Source organism: Astyanax mexicanus, unplaced genomic scaffold (genome assembly GCF_023375975.1).
Source record: "Astyanax mexicanus isolate ESR-SI-001 unplaced genomic scaffold, AstMex3_surface scaffold_37, whole genome shotgun sequence".
Lineage (NCBI taxonomy): Eukaryota > Metazoa > Chordata > Actinopteri > Characiformes > Acestrorhamphidae > Astyanax > Astyanax mexicanus.
Window position 1 is genome coordinate 1,685,760 of NW_026040047.1, and position 25,797 is coordinate 1,711,556.

The following is a 25,797-nucleotide window of genomic DNA, read 5'->3' on the forward strand; positions in this document are numbered from 1 at the left end:
TGTGGTGGTTTTTCAGTGTCCAGACGCCAAGCTTTTCTATAGCTATTGTCTTACCGCCCAGCAGGCTTAACCCGACCAATCGCAGACGCCCTGCTTCAGCTGCAGCAGCTTCATCTGCTGTGTCTGAGGCGAGAGGGAGAGGGAGAAGAGCTGAAGAGTGGAGGGAGTAAGAGTGATTGGAGTGAGCTGGTGTACCGCGGTGTTTGGCTGGGTCTGAGCGTGGTGGCGGCTGGGGGTCCGGCGTGTGCTTTGTGGACGTCCTGCGGCCGCTGGGTCTCTCCATGGCAGCGTGAGGCTGAGGCGCTGCTGAGGACGAGCGAGCAAGAGGCTGCCGGCTGCAGGAGAGCGGCGGTTGGCCTGCGCTGTGCAGGCCGGCTGCATTGTGTGCATTGATGACCCCTGCTGAGTAGCTGCCTGTTCATCCTCCTCCCCTCCCCTCTTTCTCTCTCTCTCTCTCTCTCTCTCTCTCTCTCTCTCCCCCTCCCTTTCTCTCTCTCTTTCTCCATCGCAGCACCCAGCCCAGCCATGTTTGGCACAGAATCCTCGCGTAAGTACCCCGTCCTCCGGCCCGTTCTGCACCAGCTGCCTGTGTCTCTCTGTCCGTCTGTTTATCCCTCGTCATCCTGCCTGTGGTTTTTAGCTGTATTCTTTTATTACGTCTCTTCTGTCTTTTTGTTTTTCACGGCTCATTTTGATATGTTTCAAGGCTAGGATCTGGAGTCAACCATTTTGTCTACATGAGCTGTGATTTGTTTTGAAGAACACATTTCTTGCTTTCTCCTTTGTAGCATGTGTTTCTCCTCCATTCTATACCTCTTTGTCTTCTCCTGAGCTGCTTCTGTTCTTTTATTGTCTCTGCTACGGCTCCACAGTACGGCAGGCATGCAGTTAGCTAGACCTGCTCAAACAAAATAAACCTCTGCGTCTGACTGTAGCTTTTCTCTGTAGCGTTTCTCTTTGTTTTCTGGAAGTCTGGAGGAACACAGTTGTCATTTTGCCTCACTGTTTATCATAGGTGTACAGTATTTCTCTCAGCGTCTGTATATTTTTTAATAAATACATAAATATTATATATACTAGACAGAAATGCTTTCTAATAAAAGGAGAGTATTGTAATAACTGTAATAATAAATGAGCTGTAAGATTTGCAATGTTTTCATTCAGATATAAAGAATAAAGAAATATTTTCTTCACATATCGTGACATTACTGAACATAGCTGTGGTTCCTTTCAGTATAATAAATCTTCCAGCGTTGCGCTGCTCTAGTGTTAGACTGATCTACTGAAGTAAGAGAGCTTAATTTAATCATTTCTGCAGATGCAGACATGCTGTGCTGAGTTTTATCTCCTGTAGAGGTGATGCTCTTCTTTAGAAGCTCTTTCACGGTGCAGGTGTGCAGAATCTGTTCCACCTCAGACACACTGAGGCATCCGCCATCTTACCCGTGATGTTCTTTCACCTATGACCTCTCCTCTTCTTACGAGTGCAAACGTGCAAACAGTTTCAGAAGTTCCCCAGTGCAGTTTACTGAAGCAGTAAAATACCACGAAGATTAAATGTGTTTAATGATATTTATATTATCTAAATATAAAAAGATTTTTCTTATGTAAATGTACAGCATGCTGTGTTTTTCATATTACAAATAAATACTGATACTCATTTAAGGTTTTATCATATTGTATTACGAACAATTTCAGTTTTATAAACAGTTCAAATACAGTAAGATATCGTTTTTTGTCACACTATAAGGTGAACTTAAAATCCTTTAATTCCCCCAAAAATCGTCAGTGTACCTTATAATCCGGTGCTCCTAATGTATGAATTTTACCAGTCAGGTATTAAGGAGTAGTAAAGACACTCTGCTGAAGTACAGAGTTTCAGTGAGGTTTCTCCAGTAACTGAGGCTGAAGCAGTATTAGCATTAGCCGCTAACTGTGCTAAACGCAAGCTTAAGTGAGTATTATCAGCCTGTAGTCTGCGTGTTTAACCTGATAAAACAAGCGTCGTGGGACAAACCACTAGCTAATACTGCCCTGACTTGAAAAACCCTGGAAAACTCCTCAGTTCCTCAGTGTGGCATTTTTGGGCAGCATTAGCTGCTAACCACTTAGCCCTAGCGGTTTGTGACTAATGCTAATGACTAACGCTAATGCTCTAGCCTTAGTGCTGGAGAAATTTAGGATTCTAAGCTTACTGTAAATAAACTGAAGCATTTTACTCACCCAAGTGAAATGTTTTTAGGAGAGAAATCTGTGTAGATTAACATCCTGCACTTGTTTAACTTTAAAGGAAAACGTTTTTAAGAATTTAAGGTTTGTTTACTTTGCTTTACCTAACTTAGTTAACCTAAAACTTGCCTTTCAGCATTTAATTTTTTAAGGTCTCTGAAACTAAGCACACCATAGGTTAGCATTATGCTGAGTTCAGTTTGTGAATCTTTAAGTTCTGAACATGATTTGACCCTCAGTTAGCAGGAACATGGCCTGTGCTGTGATGATTAGCTTGTTAGATAACTTGGCTAGCTTATCTAAAACTAGCTGTCAGTTTGCAAGTCCAAACACAGCGGAACACCAGTCATTTGAGTAGTCTCTCAGATATGAGCGTTTATCTTCCATGCTCTCTGATACTAGCTTAAAGGCTAGCTTAGAGTGAGAACTACAGAGCCCAGCAACACAGAAAAGAAATATCCATAAGGAAAGCATATGAAAAAGTGGATATGCCTTAACCTTAGATTTACACCTTCTACTAATAAATCTAATAATTGTCTTGCTGTTGATATTAGATGATATTAGTTCAGTAATTTTCCACAGAAGAGTTGGAATGCTTTAGATTTATGGCGGTTCTTTTTTTCTCTCCACACTTTTCTGTTGATATCACTCTGATACAGATTAATCTGCTCTGCTCTTTTCTAATCCTGTGATTTGTTTGCTCTGTATTTGTAGTGTACTTTGCATTTCTGTCCATGAAGTCTAATAACTAAGAGGACTAGCCTTTGTTGAATAGCCCACCTCCGCTGTCCTACAGCTTTCTGAGATCCAGTAATGTTGTGCTTTTTGCCCAGCACTCTGTACAAACAGCCGCTTCAGGGCATATTTTGCCCCAATAAATCACTTTTTTGACCCTTATCAAGATTTAGAGTAGCTCCACACCTTTCTTGCTAGAATCCAAAGATCTCTGACATTTAAAACAAGGCATTAATAACATAAAAAGTATATACATAGACTCCACATAGCCTGCCTTCTGGCGTAGCAGCCAGCACTGGCACCCAGTGCATTCATTTGCGCTGAAAAAAGTCACCAATAAAATACAAAATACACCAATAATAATCACAACTCTACACACATATATTTGTATAGTATAAAACATAAAGTCTTTCAGTATGAAAGCACATATATCTGTCATTATCAGTACAGTGATGGTGGTGCTCAAAGCTGAAGCTAGCATTACTGGATGTAAACAGGGGTTTTTAATAAGCTTCTTGTGCATTTTTTAAGTTATTAATGCCTCAATTTATATATCAGGGCCCTCCAGATTCTACCAAGAATGTGTGGAGCTACTTTGAGCTGGATAACGGTGTATAAAGCGATTTATCAGGACAAAATATGCCCCGAAGCGCCTGTTATAAAGAGTGCTGGGCAAAAAGCACAACATTACTGTATCTCAGAAAGCTGTGCGGGAGAGCGGAGGTGTAGTATTCAACAGGTTAGTACTCTTTATCATGCTTAACTACACCCAAAGTCCAATTCACACCAGAGTTTCCAGTGTACTCTTACTTAGTAAACACTTTCTGCACACTGTTTTTGATAAGGTTCGACTGATGCCAGTGTAAATGGCTGGGCCGGTGGGCGAATGCTCACTGGGGGAGAGATGCTACTGTCTAGTAGAGACCAGTTATTGGGCTGGAAAGCTTCCACAGTTTACCAATCACCATCCAGGAGAACAGAAGCAGTAGGGCAGCCCCTCTCAGCGTGTATTAACTCTAGTGCGCATGTGCCTCATACAAGGCACTTAAAGTGGTCTTTACACCTGTCTGACTGAAAGACGGAGCTCTTTCTGTTATATTAACAAGGTTTGAAAGCTCAGAAGAAAGCCCAAGTAATCCTATCAGTCTCCCGTATTACACATCTCTGAAATTCAGGGACATGTGCTTTAATATCAACACAGTGAGACTGAAATCTATTACATTTTAAATGAATGATGTGAACTTCAATCATGTCATTGATTTCATTTGAAATGTAAAACTGTGGTGCTGAGAGGCAAATCATTATAAAAGCATCCCCACCCTGTAACCGTCTATATTTATAAACAGAGCAAGAATGAGCTAATTCTCTGATCCCATCCGAGTTTCCTATCCCGTATTTACAGGGTAGCGTGATGTACAGTTTCAAGATACAGTTACAAGATACGCAGCTTTACTCAGAAGGTAATGCAGAGTAATTCAGTACCTGTACTATGATGAGGCCAAATCCAAACTGGATCTTATAAAAGAATTCTCACCTCTCTGTATAAAAGCCTGCAGTGTTACTAAAGCAATCCGTTTTAGTACTGAAATAATCTCTGAAAACGTAGATACAATTAATGAATAACATCCTTTAGAATATTTGCGTCAATGCATTTTTTTTTTTTAGCCAAGTATGTGTTTTTTTACTTTCTGAAATTTACTTAGAAAATGGGTTAAAGCAAACTGCTGGACATTTATTGTAGTCTGCTTGGTCATGACACAAAAACAAAACGGGTGGCCACGCTAAAACAACCAAAATGAGTGAGAGAGAGAACTTACCATGCTGCTGCAGCACCTGGGTGACTACACACCCACACTGCAATTCCCAGGAAGTGAACCGCTCCAGAAAAAACCAGCATGCTTGGCGGGGGCGAGGCAGAATATGGTTGAAGTTGCGTTCAAACTTGGTGGCATTACTAATGTGCGTTAAATTAATAACGCTCTCTGATTCCAAATTAATTGCACGTGTTAATACTTTAACGTTGACAGCCCCTACTAATAATATATAAAACTAGGGCTGCACAATATATCGTTTACGCATAGTCAACACAAGGTGTGCATGCACGATAGTCACATCGCAGGATATGCAATGTCACCTAAGGCAATTAAATCAATCAAACACGTCATGTTGCAAAGTAGATACACAGCGCTGTCTCTGTGTCTGTGTGAGTAACTGCCTGAGAAGCACGAGGGGGAGGGGAAGCATAAGTGGAAGCAGGAGTAAACACGAGGTAACTGCATGGCCTCCATCCACATGGTTGGGCACGTGCTTGTAAACGTGAGCACGTGTGGAAAGCTGTGCACCTCAGTCCAGCACAGTTTTGCAGCGCAGATATTTCCAGTTACAGCTGAATTCACGCTTTTAATCCCAGAAAAACAAGCGCTCTTATTTACCTTTTAAAAAGCCATTTAAATGCCAGATTAAGAGACTGATTACTGTTGTTTTGCAGTTTTTCTCTGGTTTTGAGAGCTTGGAGCTGAAAAGAACATTTGCAATGTACAATTTTTTTCAATATCGTGCAGCCCTTCATCAAACCCATATATTGTCCAATAAGACGTACACCACTCATACACCACCACCATGCTGATCAGTGCTAATCACTACAGAAGTAATAAAAAAATGAAAACTATGCGATGCTATATACGATTATAGATGTACATATATTTAATGAATAAATATAACATTTTTACATCTATAATAAAGCTGAGGGTGATTGTGAGTTTTAGTTGGTCAGTGATTGATGAGCTCCTTGTTTAAGCTTATTGTTGTTTTAGTGGTGATTGCAGCTGATCTAAACTGTCGAGAACAGACCACTGAAGCTCCTCCCACATTAACCTCAAATTGACGAATGCCTGTTCTGTACTGTGGAGCTGAATTAACGTAACATTTCTGTAATGCAGAAAATGAACATATTTCTGCGTCTGGCTGATGTTTTGTGTTTCTGCTTGCACTTATACTTTATACTTGGACTATGAACTCCTAATTAATTTGAATTGAATTGTGTTTAAAGACTAGCTGCATTTAGTTCCACCACATTTAATTGACATGTATGCATGGTTTTACAGTTTTGTAGTAGATCTTGCAGCTCTGTAGTCATTTCTAACCTGTTCCATGTCTTCTGTTTGTCCACAGTAAGCATGTTCCTAAATACTTTAACTCCCAAGTTTTACGTGGCTTTAACTGGCACTTCATCATTGATTTCAGGACTTATATTGGTAAGTTGCTTTAGATTTTTACTTTTAATGTTTTTTTTTGTGTGTGTCAGACAATTCTGTCTAGTTTGTAGGACATTTTGATTTCTGGTTGAGCCCCTGTGGATGAATAAAATAATTTTTGGGAAAATTAAAGGATTTTAAGTGCTCCTTATAGTGTAAAAATGAGTTATTTTTAAAGAATGATTAAGTGCACCTTTAAACCGTTTTTATTATTAAGCTTTACTGCTTCTTAATACCTGACTGGTAGAATGAAGGAGCACTGACGATTTTTGGTGAAATGAAAGAATTAAAGGATTTTAAGTAATGTTATCAGTGCAGAAGAAAAGTCTCCCAGCGTTCTGCTGACTCTCTTCACACCTGCTGTAGAGCTGTAGCCTGTATCACTCCATACTAATGACTGGAAATTTGGGATGGGATGGTTTAGAAGATTCTTTAACAGATACAGTGAGCTCTCAACCAAGAAAGTTATTTTGGATGTTAGTCTAACAGAATGAGAGTAGCAGCTCTGTCTCTTCTGCTGGGACATCTGGGTGGAAGATGGACTGTTTGTCTTTCGTTTCTGCAGTCCTGCTCGTGAGGAAAGAGTGGAAGTATTTCACAAATAGAAAACGGACTCAGGCCGTGTGTTTCTCTTCTGTAAACGGGACTGAACACACACTCATTAGTGTCCAGACTCTTACATTTCTGCTCTCTTTAATTTCAGTGTTTGTAAGGGAGGTTATATTGTGCTTCTTTGTGAACATGAACAGATTAAAAAAAAAACTAAATATGTGATTTGTAGTCACACTTTGTATTTGTTTATTTTATTTTTTTTATTTAAAAAAAACTGCCATGCGACATTTTAATCTATTGGAGCCAATGTTTTATCAGATTTTATCAGTGATTTTATAATCTGTTTGCAAAGTAATTTAATTGGAAGCTGTACATTTTACTGGCATAAAACACATCACTTATCACATTACAGAGCATGTGATTCTCATGGCTGTGGGACAGCGCTATATCAGTTTCATGGTAATGCTTATTGTGCCTTATAGAGAGAAATCAACAGGTTAGAATGCTAGTGGATATTGTGTGTAAAGCAGCTTTTTTTCTCAGGGGAAACTTAAATTACTGAGAAACCTGTCAGTTAACATAGTTTTAGCAGTAAAAGCAAAAGCATTTTAGCAGCATATCTGATCCAGCTGTCTTTGTGCTCTGTTCTCTTTAAAACATGAAATAATCATTATTTAATTTCACATTGTGGCCCTTTTAACTTCATATGTTAAGCTCTCCTTGTTATTTGCCTGTATTTGCCGTTAAGTGGTTCTTCACCTCCCTGCGTGTTTCCATGTTTGTTTATTAGCAATCTCTCTAGACTCTAAACTAATCCATTTACTGATCATCAAGTGTCTAATAATCAATAATCAATCTTATTTACATTGAGTGGTGATTCCTAGAGAAATAATTACTGCCGAATTCCTCACAGATAATGTTGTGTCTGTGTTCAAGCAAGACTGTTCAATTTAAACAGTTAAAAAGTGTTTAACTGATTAGATTTATTTTATTTAGCGTAACCCTGATTTACTGTGTACATTATGAAAATGTCTTACAGAGTTAATGATTTTAATATTTTACCCCAGTGTGAATAATATTATCTAGAATTGTGTTAACCCTATTTCATATTACAATCTGTGTATCTACACAGAGTACACATCCACCAGAAGACTGTAGCTTTTATATTCTCTGTAACTAATTGCAGTACAGTATATTTTAAGGAGTGTTTATCATTCTCTTACACACTCTGTGCTCTCTCTGGTGATAATAATGTGTGTGTTAATAGCGTGCCGTGTGCAACAGTTGATTATATTCCAAAATATAATACTTTCTAATAATTTAATAATAACTTTGAACTGATAATGAGTTAGATAGGAGAAGTGATGTGAATATTATTTATCCTGGACTGCTCTGAGATCAGTCTTCAGTTCAGGACAGGCTGCAGTTGTTTATTGGGTTCTAGATGTAACTGATCTCCTGTGTGTGTGTGTGTGTGTGTGTGTGTGTGTGTGTTTCTGGTTCCTCTGCAGATATTTGAGTGGTGGTACTTCAGGAAGTACGGAACTTCATTCATCGAGCAGGTGTCTGTGAGTCACCTGCGCCCTCTGCTGGGAGGAATAGATAACAGCACTCCAAACAACTTAAACACAAGTAACGGAGATGCAGACTCGAGTCGACAGAGTGTATCAGGTAAAGATCTATTACTATTATCAGCAGTCCATTTTTGCTCTTTTCATTTTATTTTCTTGTCTAAACATTAAAGCAATCTTGTATTTAAGCAATACTGTACTTCTTAACTGATTTACTTTTAATGTTTCCTAATATTTTTGTCTTCCCCTCTCTTTTCTTTTAGAATGTAAGGTATGGAGAAATCCTCTAAATCTATTTAGAGGAGCAGAATATAACCGGTGAGTTATTAAGTTTCCCCCTTACATTTTTGCTATGACGGCTTAAACATAAACCTTTTGTTTCTCTTAGGGCTGGGCGATATGGAAAAAATCATATCACAATATAGTTTTCCATATCAGCCGATATCGATATGTATCACGATATAAATCAAATCACTTTCTGATACACTTAAAGGTTTCTTTTTACTCATAAGTGACACATGTATGGCCCTTAAAACAAGTACAAGGGGACAAATATATAAACTAAAAAAAAATGCAATAGCACTTTTTTATAAAATTATTTTTAATCAAAGGATTATTCCCCTTCCTGAATGCAGGCAGCTACATAAAGCAAAAGGAGGTGAGTTTTCTCTGGTAGCGCAGATGAACTTATTATATAAATGATGTTTATCCAGTAAACGGGAGAGAAGTAGCCGCAGTATGGATCAGCTGTGTGGGGAGTTCAGAGTGAGGGGGTGGGGGTGATTGGTAGGGTGATGGGTGGGGGCGATTGGTAGGGTGATGGGTGGGGGCGTGCTGAGCTGAGCAGCAGTTCAGAGCACTGCCTGGTCGCGTGCTGCACCTGTTTGCTGCGCTACTTAAACGGGAAATAGAAAATAAAGTTTATCGAATCCTATCGCCCGGCTTTTTATAGCTATCGCGATATATAATTTCCTCGATAACTATTGATATCGTTTTATCGCCCAGCACTAGTTTCTCTTTTACCGTTCATCGCGTACTGTATTAAACCGTATGCATGTTTTACTGATTGTATAATTAGAGGACGTCCTCTATTGCAGTTAAGATAAACATGTTCTATAAAGGTTAGTAGAATAGTAGAATCTGAGCTGATGAGAGTAATTTCAGTGTGTCACTGTGTTCTGTAGGGAATAGTGTTTCGTCCAGTGTTTTTTCTTGTTTGAAAGGCAAAAATTATAGATTGGAGAAAGATTGGACTTTTTAAAAACCTGTCTGGAGTGAAGCTTCGTCTAATGCCCCTAAACAACTTTAAACCTGTAACCAGAGCACTGTCTGCATGTTTCCCTCTCTGTGTTAGCCTTTTTGGCCTTTTGGAGTAAAATTGGGGAATAGTTAAGCCCTGTCCAGACAGGATTATTTTCTCAGGGGGACGTCTGTGAAAAATATTTCACACTTCTACTCAGTAATAAAACTCCTGCATCCAGACTGAAACTGAAAAATCAGGAGGACCAGTGAGTTTTCAGGTTTTCTCGGTCACATGACATCACGTTCAGTAGCTCCTCCATTTCCACTCGCTGTTGTGTTTTTAACGTGGATCTCCGTGGAAACCGCGACGTGCAAATCACGGCGCGCAGCAGTGGACAAATAGCTGTTTTATTAATCGTGAGTTGATGAAACTCAGAGATGTGCGTCCGGACGGGACTAAAATTACTGGAGGACCACGGAGTTCAGAGAAAAACAGGAGATAATTCAGCCTGTAATTTTCTCAGAGGACGTCTGATAAAAACACCTACATGATCGTTCTGGACGGGAATAAAATCACAGAGAATAAAAACCCCCATAAAAGAGAAAATTACCCCAGAACTAATCCCATCTTGATGCGGGTTTAGGCCCAATCTTATTTCTAATTTTTAACCTACCCCTTGTTTTCGAGTGTAACCTTTCCCCTTGAAACAGAGTTAAAATAGGCATGATTAAAATCCTCCCCCTAAGAATTGGGGAAACCCTTCAAATGAACAGTTTTATTCTATAAATTACGGACAAAATTTCTCCCAAATTCCAAAATAAAATATTCTCATTTAGAGCATTTATTTACAGAAAATGAGAAATGACTGAAATAACAAAAAAGATGCAGAACTTTCAGACCTCAAATAATGCAAAGAAAACAAGTTCATATTCATAAAGTTTTAAGAGTTCAGAAATAATCAATATTTGGTGGAATAATCCTGGTTTTTAATCACAGTTTTTTTCATGCATCTTGGCATCATGTTCTCCTCCACCAGTCTTACACACTGCTTTTGGATAACTTTATGCTGCTTTACTCCTGGTGTAAAAATTCAAGCAGTTCAGTTTGGTGGTTTGATGGTTTGTGATCATCCATCTTCCTCTTGATTATATTCCAGGATTTTAATTTGGTAAAAATCAAAGAAACTCATCATTTTTAAGTGCTCTCTATTTTTCCCCCCAGAGATGCATGTCACTGTGTGTGTAATACATCTAAATAATGAGTTTCACTTTTTCAACTTAATTACTGAAATAAAGTAAATTTTCAATGATCTAATTTTTGAGAGGCATTAGTATATGAACAACAATGGCCAGACAGGATTACATAAAAAAATCAGCAAATTCAGTTTTTACACGTTTTATGTTTGCTACATATGCTAAATTTTACCACTTTTTGTCCACTAATTAGACAACTGATTAGTTTATTTGTTAGATGAACACAATCAAACCACAATCACAAACTTGTTGTGAATTTTAACTGAGACTACACTGTATAATTAACGTTTCTGTGATCAGCCTTTGATGAATTAAAAGATGTTTCTGTCTGTTGTTGTCGTTGCAGATACACGTGGGTTACCGGTAGAGAGCCTCTCACATACTATGACATGAATCTTTCAGCACAGGACCATCAGACCTTCTTCACCTGCGATTCAGACCACATCCGCTCTGCTGATGCTAGTAAGCACCAAAACATTTACCACTGATATCTCAAATCAAACACCACCCTTCATTTTTACCATATTAAAACAAAAAGTTAACTCAATCTTTTGAATGTTTTTGATAAAGGTAAAAGTCTACACAGGAATATCTGAAAAGAAAGAAATGGAGAGTTGTGGGATAGCCAAGTAAAACGCAGATCATTTAATCCTTTTCAAACAGGTTGCACGTCCATGAAACCCCTAACCCTATGCAAACCTGGAGAAAGTTGCTAATGCTGCTACATCAGTGCTAGCCGGGGTTAGCAGCAGGCTACTGGCCGATTATACTCACCACTGAACAGTGAAAGAGCTAGTGCCTAGTGTGGTTAGCGTGTAATGCTAATGCTGCAACATCAGTGCTAGCCGGCATTAGCAGCAGGCTACAGGTTGATAATACTCCCCTCTAAATGGCTAAAGAGCTAGCGCTTAGCACGGTTAGCAGCTAATGCTAATATGACTGGAGAACTAAACTGAAACTCCTGTAGAAAGCTGTACTTCAGCAGAGTGACTTTACTGCTCCTTAAAATTTATACATAAGGTGCACTGACGATAATTTTCTTTTCTAAATGTTCCATTGTAATGTGTGTGATGTTTTTCTGTGTTTTGTTAGTAATGCAGAAGGCATGGAGAGAGAGGAACCCACAGGCACGGATCTCTGCAGCTCATGAAGCTCTAGAGCAGGAGGAGTGAGTATCCCTCTCCTACATTTTACACAAACACACTAGTGCTGCAGAACCGTTAGTAGTGTTCTTCAGTAGATCTGATGTATCACTGTGCACGAGTGTCCTGTACAGTAACAGACTTCAGCCTCACTGAGAGAAAGTTAACTCTAGGTTTGTATAAAACTGATTTGTTTGTTGTTTTTCATGTTGCAGCTCGGCCACAGCGTATATCCTGTTAGCTGAAGAGGAGGCGACCACCATCGTGGAGGCAGAGAAGCTCTTTAAACAGGCTCTGAAAGTGGGGGAAGGCTGCTACCGCCGCAGCCAGCAGTTTCAGCACCACGGCTCTCAGTACGAAGCTCAGCACAGTGAGTGAACATAGCACACACACATACACACACACTATACGTATGTACACACTGACTGGACACAAAAAATGCTACACACACTAATATTTGGTTGGAGAGCCTTTAGCTTTGATTAGCTTTCTGAAGACATTCAGGGTTTAAGGACGTTGAGAGGAAGGGATATAAGGTGTGAGTTTATGGACCAGTCCAATTTCTAATTTGTACCCTACTCCTTGTTTAGGAGTGTAACCCTTCCCTTAAAACAGAGTTAATAGAGAAAGGGTTAAAATCTCCCCCTAAGTATTCAAGAACCTGATACAGATATGGCAATTATAGCAGTGGAGTGCTAAAGTTCAGCAACCTAGCTGCTGCTGGTTAATTTTAGGGCGTATTTTATTGGATGCCTTCAGAAAGGGGGGAAGGTGGTGCAGCAATTAATAAGTGTGATTGCAGTAGTAACAAAAATATACTTTAAGAAACAGTGTATGGAGCATCTACTGCTCAAAAGTTTGGACACCCCGGCACCCCAGCCAGAGCTCCAGTAGTGTGTATGTATGGAGGAGCTATTGGATAAAGCAGCTATCGGTCAAAATTTATGGGCACCCCGCACAGCCAGAGCAACCTAGGATCCATAGCTATGCCTGTCATAACCAGATTTATGCAAATACGTTACTTAGCAACCACCATTGGCAACACCATAGCAACCACCGCAGATACCATAGCAACACCTTATCAACCACCACGTACACCATAGCTACCAACAACATAGCAACCACCATGGGCCCCATAGCTATACCATAGCAACACTGTAGCAACCACCTTGCAACACCTTATCACCCTTTTAGCAACCACCTAGAAACCACTTAGCAACAACATAGCTACCTACATGAATACAATAGTAACACCTTAGCAAACACTTAGAAACAGCTTAGCAACAAGCAGAGACTCCTAGTTGATAACATCAACGGGGAGATGAAATTAGCTTTTATTTTATTTTATTTATTTTTCCATTCCACCTTAAATGATGCAGCATCTGCCATCTGTTGCAATTAAACATTGAAACTACACCACTAACTATTACACTATTGTAATATAGTGGTTATTGTGATTTTTAACAAGGTTCTCAGCTTTTTTAGGTCTCTTTGGTTGCTTGTGTCACAGTCTTGCCAGTGATTCTCATAGCCCTCTGTTTTGGTTTTTGTTTTTTCCTGTTTTTCTCCAAAATTCTCCAAAATTAGCTAGGCCAATTGTCTCACTCATTCAGCTGTCATCACAGGTGATGCCCTAACACAAGGAGGGTGAATATGGGTTTGGGCCAGAGTGATCGATGATCACATCCCTTTCTGAAAGATGTTTCCCCACTGTCCTTTCACTTTTTAATAATGTGCTGGATAATTCTTAACCTGATATTCAGCAATCTACTTAGAAATGAATTTGGCATGTCTGTTCATGGCTGAGTGTTGCTTAATTATTCCTTTCTTTCCTCAGGAAGGGATACAAATGTATTGGTGTACATTAAGAGGAGGCTAGCTATGTGCTCCAGAAAACTTGGAAGAACAAGAGAAGCAGTGAAAATGATGAGAGATGTGAGTAACTAAAGAAAATCCTTTTTTAATTCTGTGTACTTTATTCATTTAAAGGCATCGTTATACCCCACCATCCGGTTTCAGACAAGAGAACACCATACCTCATAGCTGCTGGATTTAGTACTGGAAAATAATATTATGATTATATGTGTACAGTAAGACATCAGGCTGTGCAAAGTATCATCAGTGTATGCTCCGTCATGTGCCTTTTTAAGAGCCTTGGAAAGAAAAAACTACGAATCATAATTCTTATTTCTCAATTTTCACACAAAGCCTGTAGCACCAGTAATGCACAGAAAAATTAACTGATCATTATGTACTGTATAATTCTTAGTTTGAGAACAAAGAGCATACAAAACACAGCTGTGTGCCTTTCTGTGTAGTTTGTTGGAGGCTAAAGGGCCTGTAGTTTATATCATATGTTTGTCTGAAACCTGATGCTGCGTCTGGGGAAGTCCTATAAGCTACTCTGTACTTGTATTTTAGAAGGTCAGAAGATGGGTCAGAAGTACCATAATCCGTTCTGTTTTATACAGTGATAATACCTATTTTTTTGCACTGTAAGATGCACTTAAAATTCTTTCATTTTAAACTGACAAAAATCGTCAGTGAGCCTTATAATATAATATAATAATGTATTAATTCTATCAGTCAGGTATTAAGGAGCAGTAAAGCCACTCTGCTGAAGTACAGAGTTATACAGGAGTTTCAGTTTAGTTTTCCAGCAGCATTAGCATTACCCGCTAACCATGCTAAGCGCTAGGTCTTTCACCATTCAGATGTGGGTATTATCGTTGTTAGCTGCTAATGCTAATGCTGCTGCCCCCAGCCTTGGTGGAAATCTGGAATTCTAAGCTTACTGTAAATAAACAGAAGTGCTTTACTCACCCAAATAAACAGTTTTCAAAAGAAAAATCTGTGTAGATTAACATCCAGCACTCGTTTGACTTAAAAAAAAATATATATATATATTACAGCTTTGTTTACTTAGCTTAGCTTTACTTAAATACGGTAAATGAAAATGTTGAAAAGTAACTAAACTGCTGTTCAGTGACGAGATGCAGAAATGAAGCCAGAACTGTATTTATGTAAATGATGTCTCAGTGAAGCCGCTCGATGTTCATCCATGCTCTAAAAAATGAGTAGATTGCAGGCTTGTGCATAATAACTATATTCTTTCCAGTTAATGAAGGAGTTCCCTCTCCTCAGTATGTTCAATATTCACGAGAACCTACTGGAGTCCCTCTTAGAGCTTCAGAACTACGCTGATGTACAAGCAGTACTTGCCAAATATGATGGTAAGTTGACGGAATTGACTTTTCTATTTATGTTAAAATTAAATATGCAAATAAAAATGCAAGTATTAGAATATCAGAATGTTCCGTAGTGTTATTTTTCTTAAAACAGTAGAGTTGTATTAATTATTACTGTTAAAAACGAACAGTTTAATTAATGGTTGCACTGTGTAAGGTACTTTAAGACTTCTTGTTCTAGAAAACTGCTCTATTATTTTTATTTGTTGTTAACTTTAGTTTATATTCCCTCTACAGACATTAGCTTACCAAAATCTGCAACGATATGCTACACAGCTGCCCTTCTTAAAGCCAGAGCAGTATCAGACAAGTAAGTGTTTACATTTTTGGGAGTCTGGGTACACAATGCAGGAAAACTTGATGTGTTTTTAGGATTTTAAATGTTTTTCTACCTTAAAGGCAGCAGACCAAACCATAAAACCTAGACAGTGCAAACAGAGACAGCTGGAGCCAAAATGCAGCCAGATATACAACTTAAAAGTAGCAGAAGCATCTTCTATGCCAGGGGTATTTATTTAGAATTCAGTATGGTCCAGTTAGAGAAGGTCTGGACCGATTGTTAACTTGTGTTATGATTAAGTGCTCACGCCCAGCGCGCTCGCCGTTACTTTAGTTTCCACCCGTTCTCGGGCTCCCTATCTCCTTATAAAGACGTTTTTTCACGGCTGCGTCCCAATTCAACAGCCGGAGCAGCGGTACCGCGACCCTGACAACACGAGTTCGATCCCGCCTGAGGAGCGGTGTGTTTATTTATTTATTTTTTCCTTACCGCGTCTGCACAGATCTGATTGACTGAAGAGAGCGTTTGGTGATCTTACCCCACACGTGATTGGTCTGTGAGTTTACTGCGCCGCAAAGCACGTATACAATAAAATCCTTCTCAGTAAGTTTTGGTCCAGACCCGGACCGCGGTCCGCCCATTAGTGACCTCTGTTCTATGCAAATGCCCGAATTTTCCTCTTCTTTCCACTCGCTGGATCGCTACTGTGTTGCCAGATCCCTCTTAAACTGTTTTTACTTCCCGCGAGACAGGTTTAAGCTTGACGAGAAATATCGTCACGTTTTATTCTCGTGAGATCAAACCAGTTAGTTTGAGTGTGTTTGTGTACTTCAGTAGGAGGTGCTTTTGTTGCTTAAAATGCTTAACCAACCTGTTCATGAAAATTTAAGTATGTGTGGTTCAGATTACACATTATTATATATTGTCTGGTGCCATGTCATAGACAGATGTGTGTGTAATATAAGTGTGTTATTAGTTAAATAGTTGTTAATTATTTAAAAATTCTCTGGATCTGATGTGGTTTGTGTATAATAGTCTAATGATGTGCAAATTGTTCATCTCGATCAGCCACACAGGGGGGCGCTACACTGTGCTTAACCATAACCCATTATTCCATTACCCTTTAATAACAAATATAACCATGTTCCAAAACTTAACCCTAGTTCTAATTCTAACTTTAACTCTGTGAAAAATCAGCTGGATTTCAGGTTGGAAATAGAACCTCTAATGTTATTTTTATTGTGTTGGAACAGTGTTTTATTTTTTACTTAATCTAAAACTCAGATGTTTCTACATATTGCTACGTTTAATACAGTTTTAGCTGGACCTTTCGGTCACTGTTTCCCCTCCCACCCCCATCTCTCCAGATTTTCTCCAGAGGCAGCGTCTCGGCGAGGCTTGAGTACTGCAGAGATGAATGCAGTGGAAGCCATTCACAGAGCAGTCGAATTCAACCCACATGTGCCCAAAGTAAATTACTCACACTAACACCGCCCATCAGTCTAATAGTACTAATGAAAGAATAATGATGAGCAGTGTTGCGTTAGGACGCTGGGTTTAACGTGTGTTTGTAATTGTGTTTTTCAGTACCTCTTAGAGATGAAAAGTTTGATACTGCCTCCAGAGCACATCCTGAAGCGAGGAGACAGCGAGGCCATAGCGTACGCCTTCTTCCACCTGCAGCACTGGAAGAGAGTGGAGGGAGCGCTCAACCTGCTGCACTGCACGTGGGAGGGCAGTGAGTATCCTGCAGATTATTATTTACTTCACCTTTTTAAATGTGAAAATACGGTGGTTACGGAAAGTATTCAGACCCCTTTAAATACTTCACTCTTTGTTTGATTGCAGCCATTTGCTAAAATCAATAAAGTTCATTTTATTTTTTATTAATGTTAAACTCAGCAGCCCATCTCGACAGGAAAAAAACAGAAATGTAGAGATTTTTGCAAATTTATTAAAGAAGAAAAACTGAGATATCACATGCTCATAGGTATTCAGACCCTTTGCTGTGACACTGATATTTAACTGTTTAATTCAGAGACTGTAAAAATGATGGACGCCGTGTCGCCGTTTCCATTCATTCAATGAAAATGAAGCTAAAATCTTCCATGTTGGCGATCCTGATACCCGAGTCTGCGCAGTAGAGACCAGAGGAGGGAGAAAGACTGTGGAGAGACAGCCTACTCATTTAAATAACCCCGCCCCTGAGGGCTGCCTCGCAGTCACAGGTCACAAGTATTAGAAACAAGATTCTCAGGTCTGATGAGACGAAGATTGAGGTTTTTGGAGTTAATTCTAAGCTGTATGTGTGAAGAAAACCAGACACTGCTCATCACCTGCCCAATACAATCCCAACTGTGAAACATGGTGGTGGAAGCGTCAAGCTATGGAGTGTTTTCAGCTGCAGGGACAGGGCCACTTTGTGCAACTGAAGGATGGATAAATGCGACCAAGTATAAAAGAAATCTCTTCCAGAGTGCTCTGGACCTCAGACTGAGATGAAGGTTTACCTTCCAACAAGACAATGACCCTAAACACACAGCTATAAAATAACAAAGGAGTGGCTTCAGAACAAATCTGTGACCATCCTTGACTGGTCCAGCCAGAGCCCTGACCTAAACCCAATTTTTGATAAAATCTCTACATTTCAGTTTTTTTCTTCTGAATGTAACATTAATAAGAAATAAAATTAAACTTTTTTACATTTAGCCAAATGGCTGCAATGAAAAAAAGAGTAAAAAATGTAAAGCGGTCTGAATACTTTCCGTACCCTTTGTATCATATACTTTATAGCAGGGGTCGGCAGTAGGCGGGCCGTGGGCCAGATGCAGGAAACATCTGGTCCGTGAGATTGTTTGAACTATAATGTATGACTTTAGTTTTTGCCCGTTCTCGTTTTTCCGCCTGTCCTTGGGCTCCTCATCTCCTTATTAGGGCGTTTTTCCCGGCCATGTCCCAATTCACTGGCCGAAGAAGCGGTAGTGTATTGAACCGTGACCCTGTTGACTGGGGTTTAATCCCGTATGAGGAGCAGTGTATTTATTTATTTATTTATTTATTTATTGCTGGGTTTACCTGCTTTCTTTTTCCAAAAACAGATTTTTTTGTGGCCCGCCACTTAATGGCTTGGAAAATATCTGACCCACAGTGATGCAGTATTGCTGGGTGCTGAATAATTTTATAGTTAATTAAATTTAACATGACTTTTGTATGATAGAACTGATCTACACTGTACACTTAATCTTGTCTTCTAGCTTTTAGAATGATTCCTTACCCTTTAGAAAAAGGGCATCTGTTTTATCCGTACCCCATCTGCACAGAGACCGCCGACAGAGAACTTCTACCAAGTAAGAGATTTTCCTCTCTAAACATTATTATTATTATTATTATTATTATTATTAATATTTTTGTTTTTATTGTTTATATTTGCTCTACACCTGTCTGAGCTGAATTAGAATACTGTACTTTTTGCACTAGAAGGCGCACTATCAATGCATTTATATATAATATTTTCTGGTCTATTTTCATGCACAAGGTGCTCTGGATTATAAGGCATATTTTATGCAACACTAGTAAGGAATAGGGGATGTGCCATGGTTCCCTTCTAATTCAGCAGGTCTGTCCTGTGAAGCTAAGTTAAGCAAACAAAACTGTAATTCTTTACAAACAGTTAAATGAGAGCTGGATATTAATCTACACAGATTTCTTTTCTGAAAACTAAGGGTGGGTGCAGCAGCATTAGCATTTACTAGAGGCAAGCGCTAGCGTTTAGTGCTAGCGAATGCCGCCCGACAGAGCTACACTGAGGAACACTGAGTGTTCCGGTATCCAGGGTGATATTGGCTAGCGGTTTGTTCCACGTAGCTTGTTTTAACACAGTAAACACGCATACTACAGTCCAGTATACTCACCTCTGAACATCAAAAGAGCTGTGCTAAGCAAGGTTAGCAGCTAATTCTAATGCTGCTCCAGCAGTGCTAGCTGGGGTTAAACCTAAATGATCGGTAGCTGTACAGCAGTTCACTCAGCAGAACATCAGATGAAACGATTAGTTTATGGTAACTGTATTTAAACTAGAAGTTCTAGAAAGCTCTTGTTAGTTCTCACAGTTCCAGAAGCTTTTTGAAGTTTATACCCCACCTTGAGTATGTCGCCAATATTCAAACAAAATAGACACATTTCAGATATCATTGTGCTGAACACAAAAGCAAACTAAAATTGTAAAATTGTGATGTTGTATGTTGTAAAATGTAGTAATGTTGTGGTTAAAAAGTGATGGCTAACGCTCTGTAACATGTCTTGTGTGTGTAAGCAGTGTTTCATGAAGTTTCTGTGTACCCGAAGAAGGAGCTGCCTTTCTTCATTCTGTTTACAGCAGGCCTCTGCTCCTTCACCGCGATGCTCGCTCTCCTCACACACCAGTTCCCTGAGCTCATGGGAGTCTTCGCTAAGGCAGTGAGTCGGATTTATATATCTCTACGTTTTTTAGATTTATGTGTCTCTGTTTCAGTAAACTGTGTTGAGAGCAAGATTTTACACCATACCATACCTTATTTTTATGCATTTATTTGTTTATTTATTGATTTTTGTTTTATTTTTTATTATTTAAATGCTTTTTTTATAAGGCATATCTATGTCCAATAAATTATTACTTTTGGCTGTATTAAAAATAAAAAGTACTTTTTGCTGTATATATGCTCACTATATTATGGTTGTAAAATAAAACAGTGTTTTTTTTTTTCTTTCATTCATTGTCTCACATTATGCAGGTAGAAAACTCCTGCATGTTTTTGGGAGCTTCCTTTCTCTAACAACAAAATATAGTTCATGCCATAAAGGATTAATATTGAATAATAGTATATAATAATATTTAAGAAAATAATTCCTTCTGTCTTGAATAATATTTTATGGTTGTGTTATTTTAGTATTACTAAAACCACAGGTTTCTCCTCCAGTGAACAGAACAGAATGAGCTAATGATGATAATCGAATCTACGTCTCTACATATAAACTCACAGCCTGTGTTCTGTACACACAGAGCTACAGGTCTTTGGTTCATAACAAAATGACCCAACTCACAGTACAGCTTACAGCTCTATTTACCTGTAGATGTTCAGTGTTGTGTTATTGTCCATTTAAAATAGCATTGTGTCTGCACACTGAGCATTACTCGGTTCCTTAGTGAACAGGACTGCTTCCCAAGAAGAAGAAGCCTTTCACTGGAGGAAGGCTGGCTACGCCCTGTAGAGCATCACGTCTTTCTCACAAAACTCCACTGTGGATGATGGATGAGGAGAAGCAGATCAACAGGCTGAAATTATTAGATAATAAATAATTTAGTCTCTATAAAATGTAATCAGGTTTCCTCACCTGAACGTCCTTAACCCAGCTCTTTCCATGGGTCTGTTTACCTATATTTGGGCTGATTGGTTCTTTTAGCTGAAGAACAGGACTGTGTCCGGCGTGATCGGGGCGTTGTGAGAAATCCCATGAATACAACAGTCAGCAGTTTTGTCTTTTCATTACAACATGTCTGGTTCAGTTCACTGCCCTGAGAGCATCAAATAAAGCAGATCTTCTACACACACCCTCAAAATTTAGAAACTGCAGTAAACAGAAAAAACACCCTTTTAACTGGCCAGCCAATATACTCTCCCTCAGTCTGAGGAAATATAAAATATGGAGTTCCAGCTTACTCCTAAAAAACAGGTCCAGAATAGAATTTTCTGTTATAAATAATGATTCTCTTCCAGCCCTGAGAGAACATTTTTATAGCAGTGAGTGCTTCAGCAGTTTAAAGTTGGTGTGGAGTAGAGGCTAAATGTCTCTTAATGTTTGAGATTTGCTGAAGAACATCAATAACATGATCCAGAAGTTCTGCTTTAGAAAGAAGCGTATTTAATTATATGTTAGAATGTGAAAACAGAACTGCTTATAAAAAGAGATAAAAAAAAAACTAAACACCATAAAAATTGTGATTTCTGAAAAAGGTTGTGTTATAAAGTCTAAATTAATAAATAGTAAAAATGTAATAATTTAAATTTGAAGTTTGTACAGTGTTGCTGAAGATCACACTTTTGGTCAGCTTTCAGACCTTGAAGGAATAATGTTTTTTTTTTTTTTTTTTTTTTTTGTAGCCATTTAATGTAGTCTTCTTGTAGCACTAGATGGATACCTGTGGTGTTTTTGTTGCAAGGAGTGATACAATGAGTACTCTGTCCCAAATGCGTGTTCCCTTTACACTCCAATGACCGATAGCCAACACACAAAATCCAAAAAAAGTTGAACACAGGGATGTAATTAAAGTGTTTAAATTTTCTTATTTCTTGGGTTAATTCTTTGTTCATTCATTCGCTGGTTTTTTGTTTGTAAACTGCAAAGAACACAAATACAATGATTTTTTTTTTTTTTTACAAACTGCTTCAGAAAACAGCACACATGAATTTACATTGTTTAAAGACAAAACCCATTTAACCCAAAGAACAGCATTTAGCTTTCTTACGTTTAGCTTTTTAGCTATCGAACACATGAACACCTTATTTATTGCTCCAACTTTATATCTACATCATATTCATCTGCTTATGAACTTTACCCTTTAAATTACATGTTCTGAATTAAACAATAAGAAAATATTGTTAAAAATTTTCCGCTTAATTGTTTTACAACAAACCACAGCTAGGTGGCACTAGTATGCACCACATGGAAGGCACATTGGATGTGAGTTGTAAAGTTTTTATAATATTGTGTGTATATATTTGAATCGTTGTTTGATCTCACAGAAGTGATATTCACTAAACTTCTTTCCTGCAGAACTGCTTTTACATTTTTCACAAATTAATGTCTCTCCTCTTCCTGCAGTTTCTTGGGACTCTGTTTGCTCCTCTAAACTTCATCATGGAGAAAGTGGAAAGTATTCTACCGTCTGGACTCTGGCACCAGCTGACGCGCATCTGACAGGACGTGAATTAAACACCCCAGTGCCAACCTCGTGGAACCTGCTGCAGCGCCAGGAGAGCAGGAGAAATGAGAGAGACACAGGAAAACGGAAAAGGAGGACTGAGATTTTCATTCTATTGTCTTTTTCCATTTTTCTTGATGATGTAAAAAAATGTTTTTTTCAGAGAGGCTGAAGATAGCCTGATTAAAGTAAAAAAAGAGCAACAGTGTGTCACTTTGTGATTTCTCTGCAAACACAAGTTTATTATTTATATATACAGTGGTACGAAAAAAATAATGTTCATGAGTTTCTTTTATAGATCATTGGTTGTTTGGATCAGTAATTTCAGTTAAATATATCTTATATCAGATGAACACAGAGATATTTGAGAAGTGAAATGAAGTTTACAGGATTTACAGAAAATGTACAATAATTATTTAAACTAAATTAAGCAGCTGCATAAATTTGGGCCCCAACAGAAAAATGACATCAGTATTAATTAGATCCTCCTTTTTCAGAAATAACAGCCTCTAAACTCTTCCTACAGCTTCCAATGAGAGTCTGGTTCTTCTGGTTGAAGATATTTTGGATCATTCTTCTTTATAAATCATCTCCAGTTCAGTCAGGTTTGATGATTCTGATCATGAACAGCTGCTTTAAATCACACCACAGATTTCTTCAACATTGTTCTGAAGAATCTGCTGATATTGACTGGAATCCATGAGTCCCTCAACTTTAACAAGATTCCAGTACCTGCACTGATCACACAGACCCACAGCATGATGAACCACCACCAGATATTACTGTGGGGAGCAGTACAGTGTTTGTGTTGGAATGCTGTGTTCTTTTTCCTCCATGCATAAATAACCACCTTAACTCAATTTTAGATTCATCAGTCCACAGAACTTTATTCCAAAATGAAGCTGACTTGTTAAATGTGCTTTATCTTTAGCACCTCAAACGACTCTGTTTGTGGCTCATAAGAACTGGAAACAGCTCTCAGGTGATGCTAAAGAACGTAATGTTCTACTTTTCCAGCTGGAGAACAACATTTTGAGTTACAGAACTGATTGTTTAGTGGAAATGCCCTGAATGGTTCAGAACTGGAAAGAAGCCCATTCCACACTGGTGGAAAAGCTAGAATCCGAATCAGACACGAATGGGTTAAAATTCCTCTCTCATAAAACTCAAATCACTGCATTCTGTTTTTATTATCTTTTATTAACATTTTAAACAGTGTTGTAAGTTTAGTGGAGTTGAGGTTTTATATGCGGCTCCTAAAGAAGGACAGGCAGGGCTATTGTGATATACAGCTGTATCAATCACTTTACATATACACAAGTTTACACACTACACACACAGTGCTTCAGTTACTCTAGGGTCATTAACAGTACTTACCACAGTAATACACATAGTTCTAAAGTAATGTCTCAACTAATTATTAATTAATACTACAATAATACATACTAAATATTAACACTTGTAAATAATAATGATTTGAGACATTAGTTTAAAAAAGGTAATGATTAATAATATCTTAATTAGGGCAATTTAATAAGTTCTGTTAAGCACTCTTAATAAATTAAGTTTTTATAAAGTGTTAGCAGTTTATATATTACAGGTTTTTGCTGTTGCCAAAACCCAAAAACTGATAGTTGTAGCACAATTTTAAAAATGACTCAAATAGAAGAAAAAAAGAGGAGAAAAAGAAAGGAGAGGAAGAGAAGAGCAAAAAAGGAAGGAGGAGAAAAACAAAGGAGAAAATGGAAGAGGAAAAAAAGGAGAACATTATGAGAAAAGAAAGAAGAAAATGAAAGAGGAAAAAGGTGGAGAAATTGGAAGAGGAGAAAAAGAAAATGCAAGAGGAAAGAAAAGATGAGAAAAAAGGAGAAAATGAAAGAGGAGGAGAAAGAAATTAGAAAAGGAAAGGAGAAAAGAGAAGAAGGGAGAAAAGTAAGGAGGATGAAATGGAAGAGGAGAAAAAGAAATTGGGAGAAAAGGGAAGAGGAAAAAGAAAAAAGGGAAGAGGAGTAGAAGAAAGGTGGAGAAAAGGGAAGATGAGTTAAGAAAGAAGAAAATGGAAGAGGGGAGAAAAGTAAGGAGGAGAAAATGGAAAAGGGATAAAAAGGAGGAGAACATGGAAAAGGAAAAAAGGAGAAGAAAAAAGATGAGAAAAAGAAAGAAGAAAAGGAATGAGGGGAGAAGGAAACCAGGGAAAAGGGAAGAGGAAAAAAGAAAGAAGAGGAAAGGGAAGAGGAGGAGAAGAAATGAGGAGAAAATAGAAGATGAGAAAAGTAAGGAGGAAAAAAGAAAGGAGGAAACAATGGGGAGAAAAGGGAAGAGGAAAAAGAAAGGAGGAGGAAAGGGAAGATGAGAAAAGTAAGGAGGAGAAAATGGAAGGGAAAAAGGAGGAGAAAAAAGATATGGAAAAGAAAGAAGAAAGGGAAAAGGAGAAAAGGAAACAAAGAGAAAATAGAAGGGGAGAAAAAGAAATGGTGAGAAAAGGAAAGAAGGGAAAAGGGAATAGGAGGAGAAGAAAGGATGAGAAAAGTAAGGATGAGAAAAAGAAAGGAGTAAAGGGAGGAGGGGGTTGAGATGCGTTTTAAAATCGTCAGCGTCCTGTCATTACTTTCCCACCGCGCTCCGCACATTTATTTGGGGCTTTGATTCGGCGTCGCATAGGCTGCATACCCCCTTTTTGCGCCACTGACAGTATAAACAGCATGTGTGATGCAGTTCTGCTCATGCCCAAAAAATAATCACTGCCCTCAGTTTTGTGTTTTACTTTGCTTCACTTACATCTCATAAATTAGAATATCATTAAAAAGTTTCTTTATTTCATTAATTCAGTTCAAAAAGTGAAACTCATTTATTATATAGATGTATTAAACACAGAGTGATCTATTTTAAGCGTTTATTTCTTTTATTTTTGATAATTATGATGATTATGGCTTACAGCCATTGAAAAGCCAAAATCAGTTTTGCAGAAAATTAGAATATTATATAAGACCAATTGATGCTTTGGTAGAGTGGGTAGTGTGCCAAGTCCTGCTGGAAAATGAAATCTACATCTCCATAAAAGTTATCAGTAGCAGAGGGAAGCATGTGCTGTGAAGACTTTAGACTTGATAATAAAACACAGTGGATCAACACCAGCAGATGACATGTCTCTCCAAACCATCACTGATCATCAGTAAATTTTACATTTCATTTATAAATTAAGGGATCAGAGTCTGGAGGAAGAGTGGAGAGACACACAGTCCAAACTGCTCGAGGTCTAGAGTGAAGTTTCCACCAATCAGTGATGGTTTGGAGAGACATGTCATCTGCTGGTGTTGATCCACTGAGTTATA

General features: G+C 38.4%; 2 protein-coding genes across 3 annotated transcripts; both read left to right on the forward strand.

Moving 5' to 3' along the window:
• The first annotated feature begins 365 nt into the window (after positions 1 to 365).
• On the forward strand, positions 366 to 22,668 carry LOC103027792 (suppressor of tumorigenicity 7 protein homolog). 2 transcript variants are annotated; one of them, XM_022679942.2, is made up of 15 exons: positions 366 to 547; positions 6,136 to 6,218; positions 8,282 to 8,441; positions 8,605 to 8,659; positions 11,184 to 11,299; positions 11,930 to 12,005; positions 12,195 to 12,349; positions 13,817 to 13,914; positions 15,098 to 15,212; positions 15,465 to 15,537; positions 16,875 to 16,977; positions 17,095 to 17,245; positions 18,762 to 18,854; positions 19,820 to 19,962; positions 22,366 to 22,668. In XM_022679942.2, exons 1-15 carry the CDS (start codon positions 526 to 528, stop codon positions 22,459 to 22,461), a joined length of 1,539 nt encoding a protein of 512 aa, XP_022535663.2. In that variant the 5' UTR covers positions 366 to 525; the 3' UTR covers positions 22,462 to 22,668. The 2 variants fall into 2 exon arrangements, with proteins under 2 accessions (XP_022535663.2, XP_022535665.2); XM_022679944.2 differs by having other exon boundaries at positions 19,823 to 19,962.
• Positions 22,669 to 23,603: 935 nt separating this feature from the next.
• On the forward strand, positions 23,604 to 25,280 carry LOC125793102 (uncharacterized). Its single transcript, XM_049473363.1, is given in 4 exon segments — positions 23,604 to 23,607; positions 24,245 to 24,397; positions 24,445 to 24,758; positions 24,760 to 25,280. Coding segments are annotated over 4 exon segments (750 nt in total). The 3' UTR covers positions 25,039 to 25,280.
• The last annotated feature ends 517 nt before the right edge of the window (positions 25,281 to 25,797 follow it).

Excerpts from the sequence above, each read along its gene's own strand:
- LOC103027792 (XM_022679942.2), top strand. The coding sequence starts at position 526 with ATGTTTGGCACAGAATCCTCGC. Across the intron at positions 8,660-11,183 it reads AGAGGAGCAGAATATAACCG|ATACACGTGGGTTACCGGTA; the intron begins GTGAGTTATTAA and ends TTGTCGTTGCAG. Across the intron at positions 13,915-15,097 it reads CAGTGAAAATGATGAGAGAT|TTAATGAAGGAGTTCCCTCT; the intron begins GTGAGTAACTAA and ends TATTCTTTCCAG.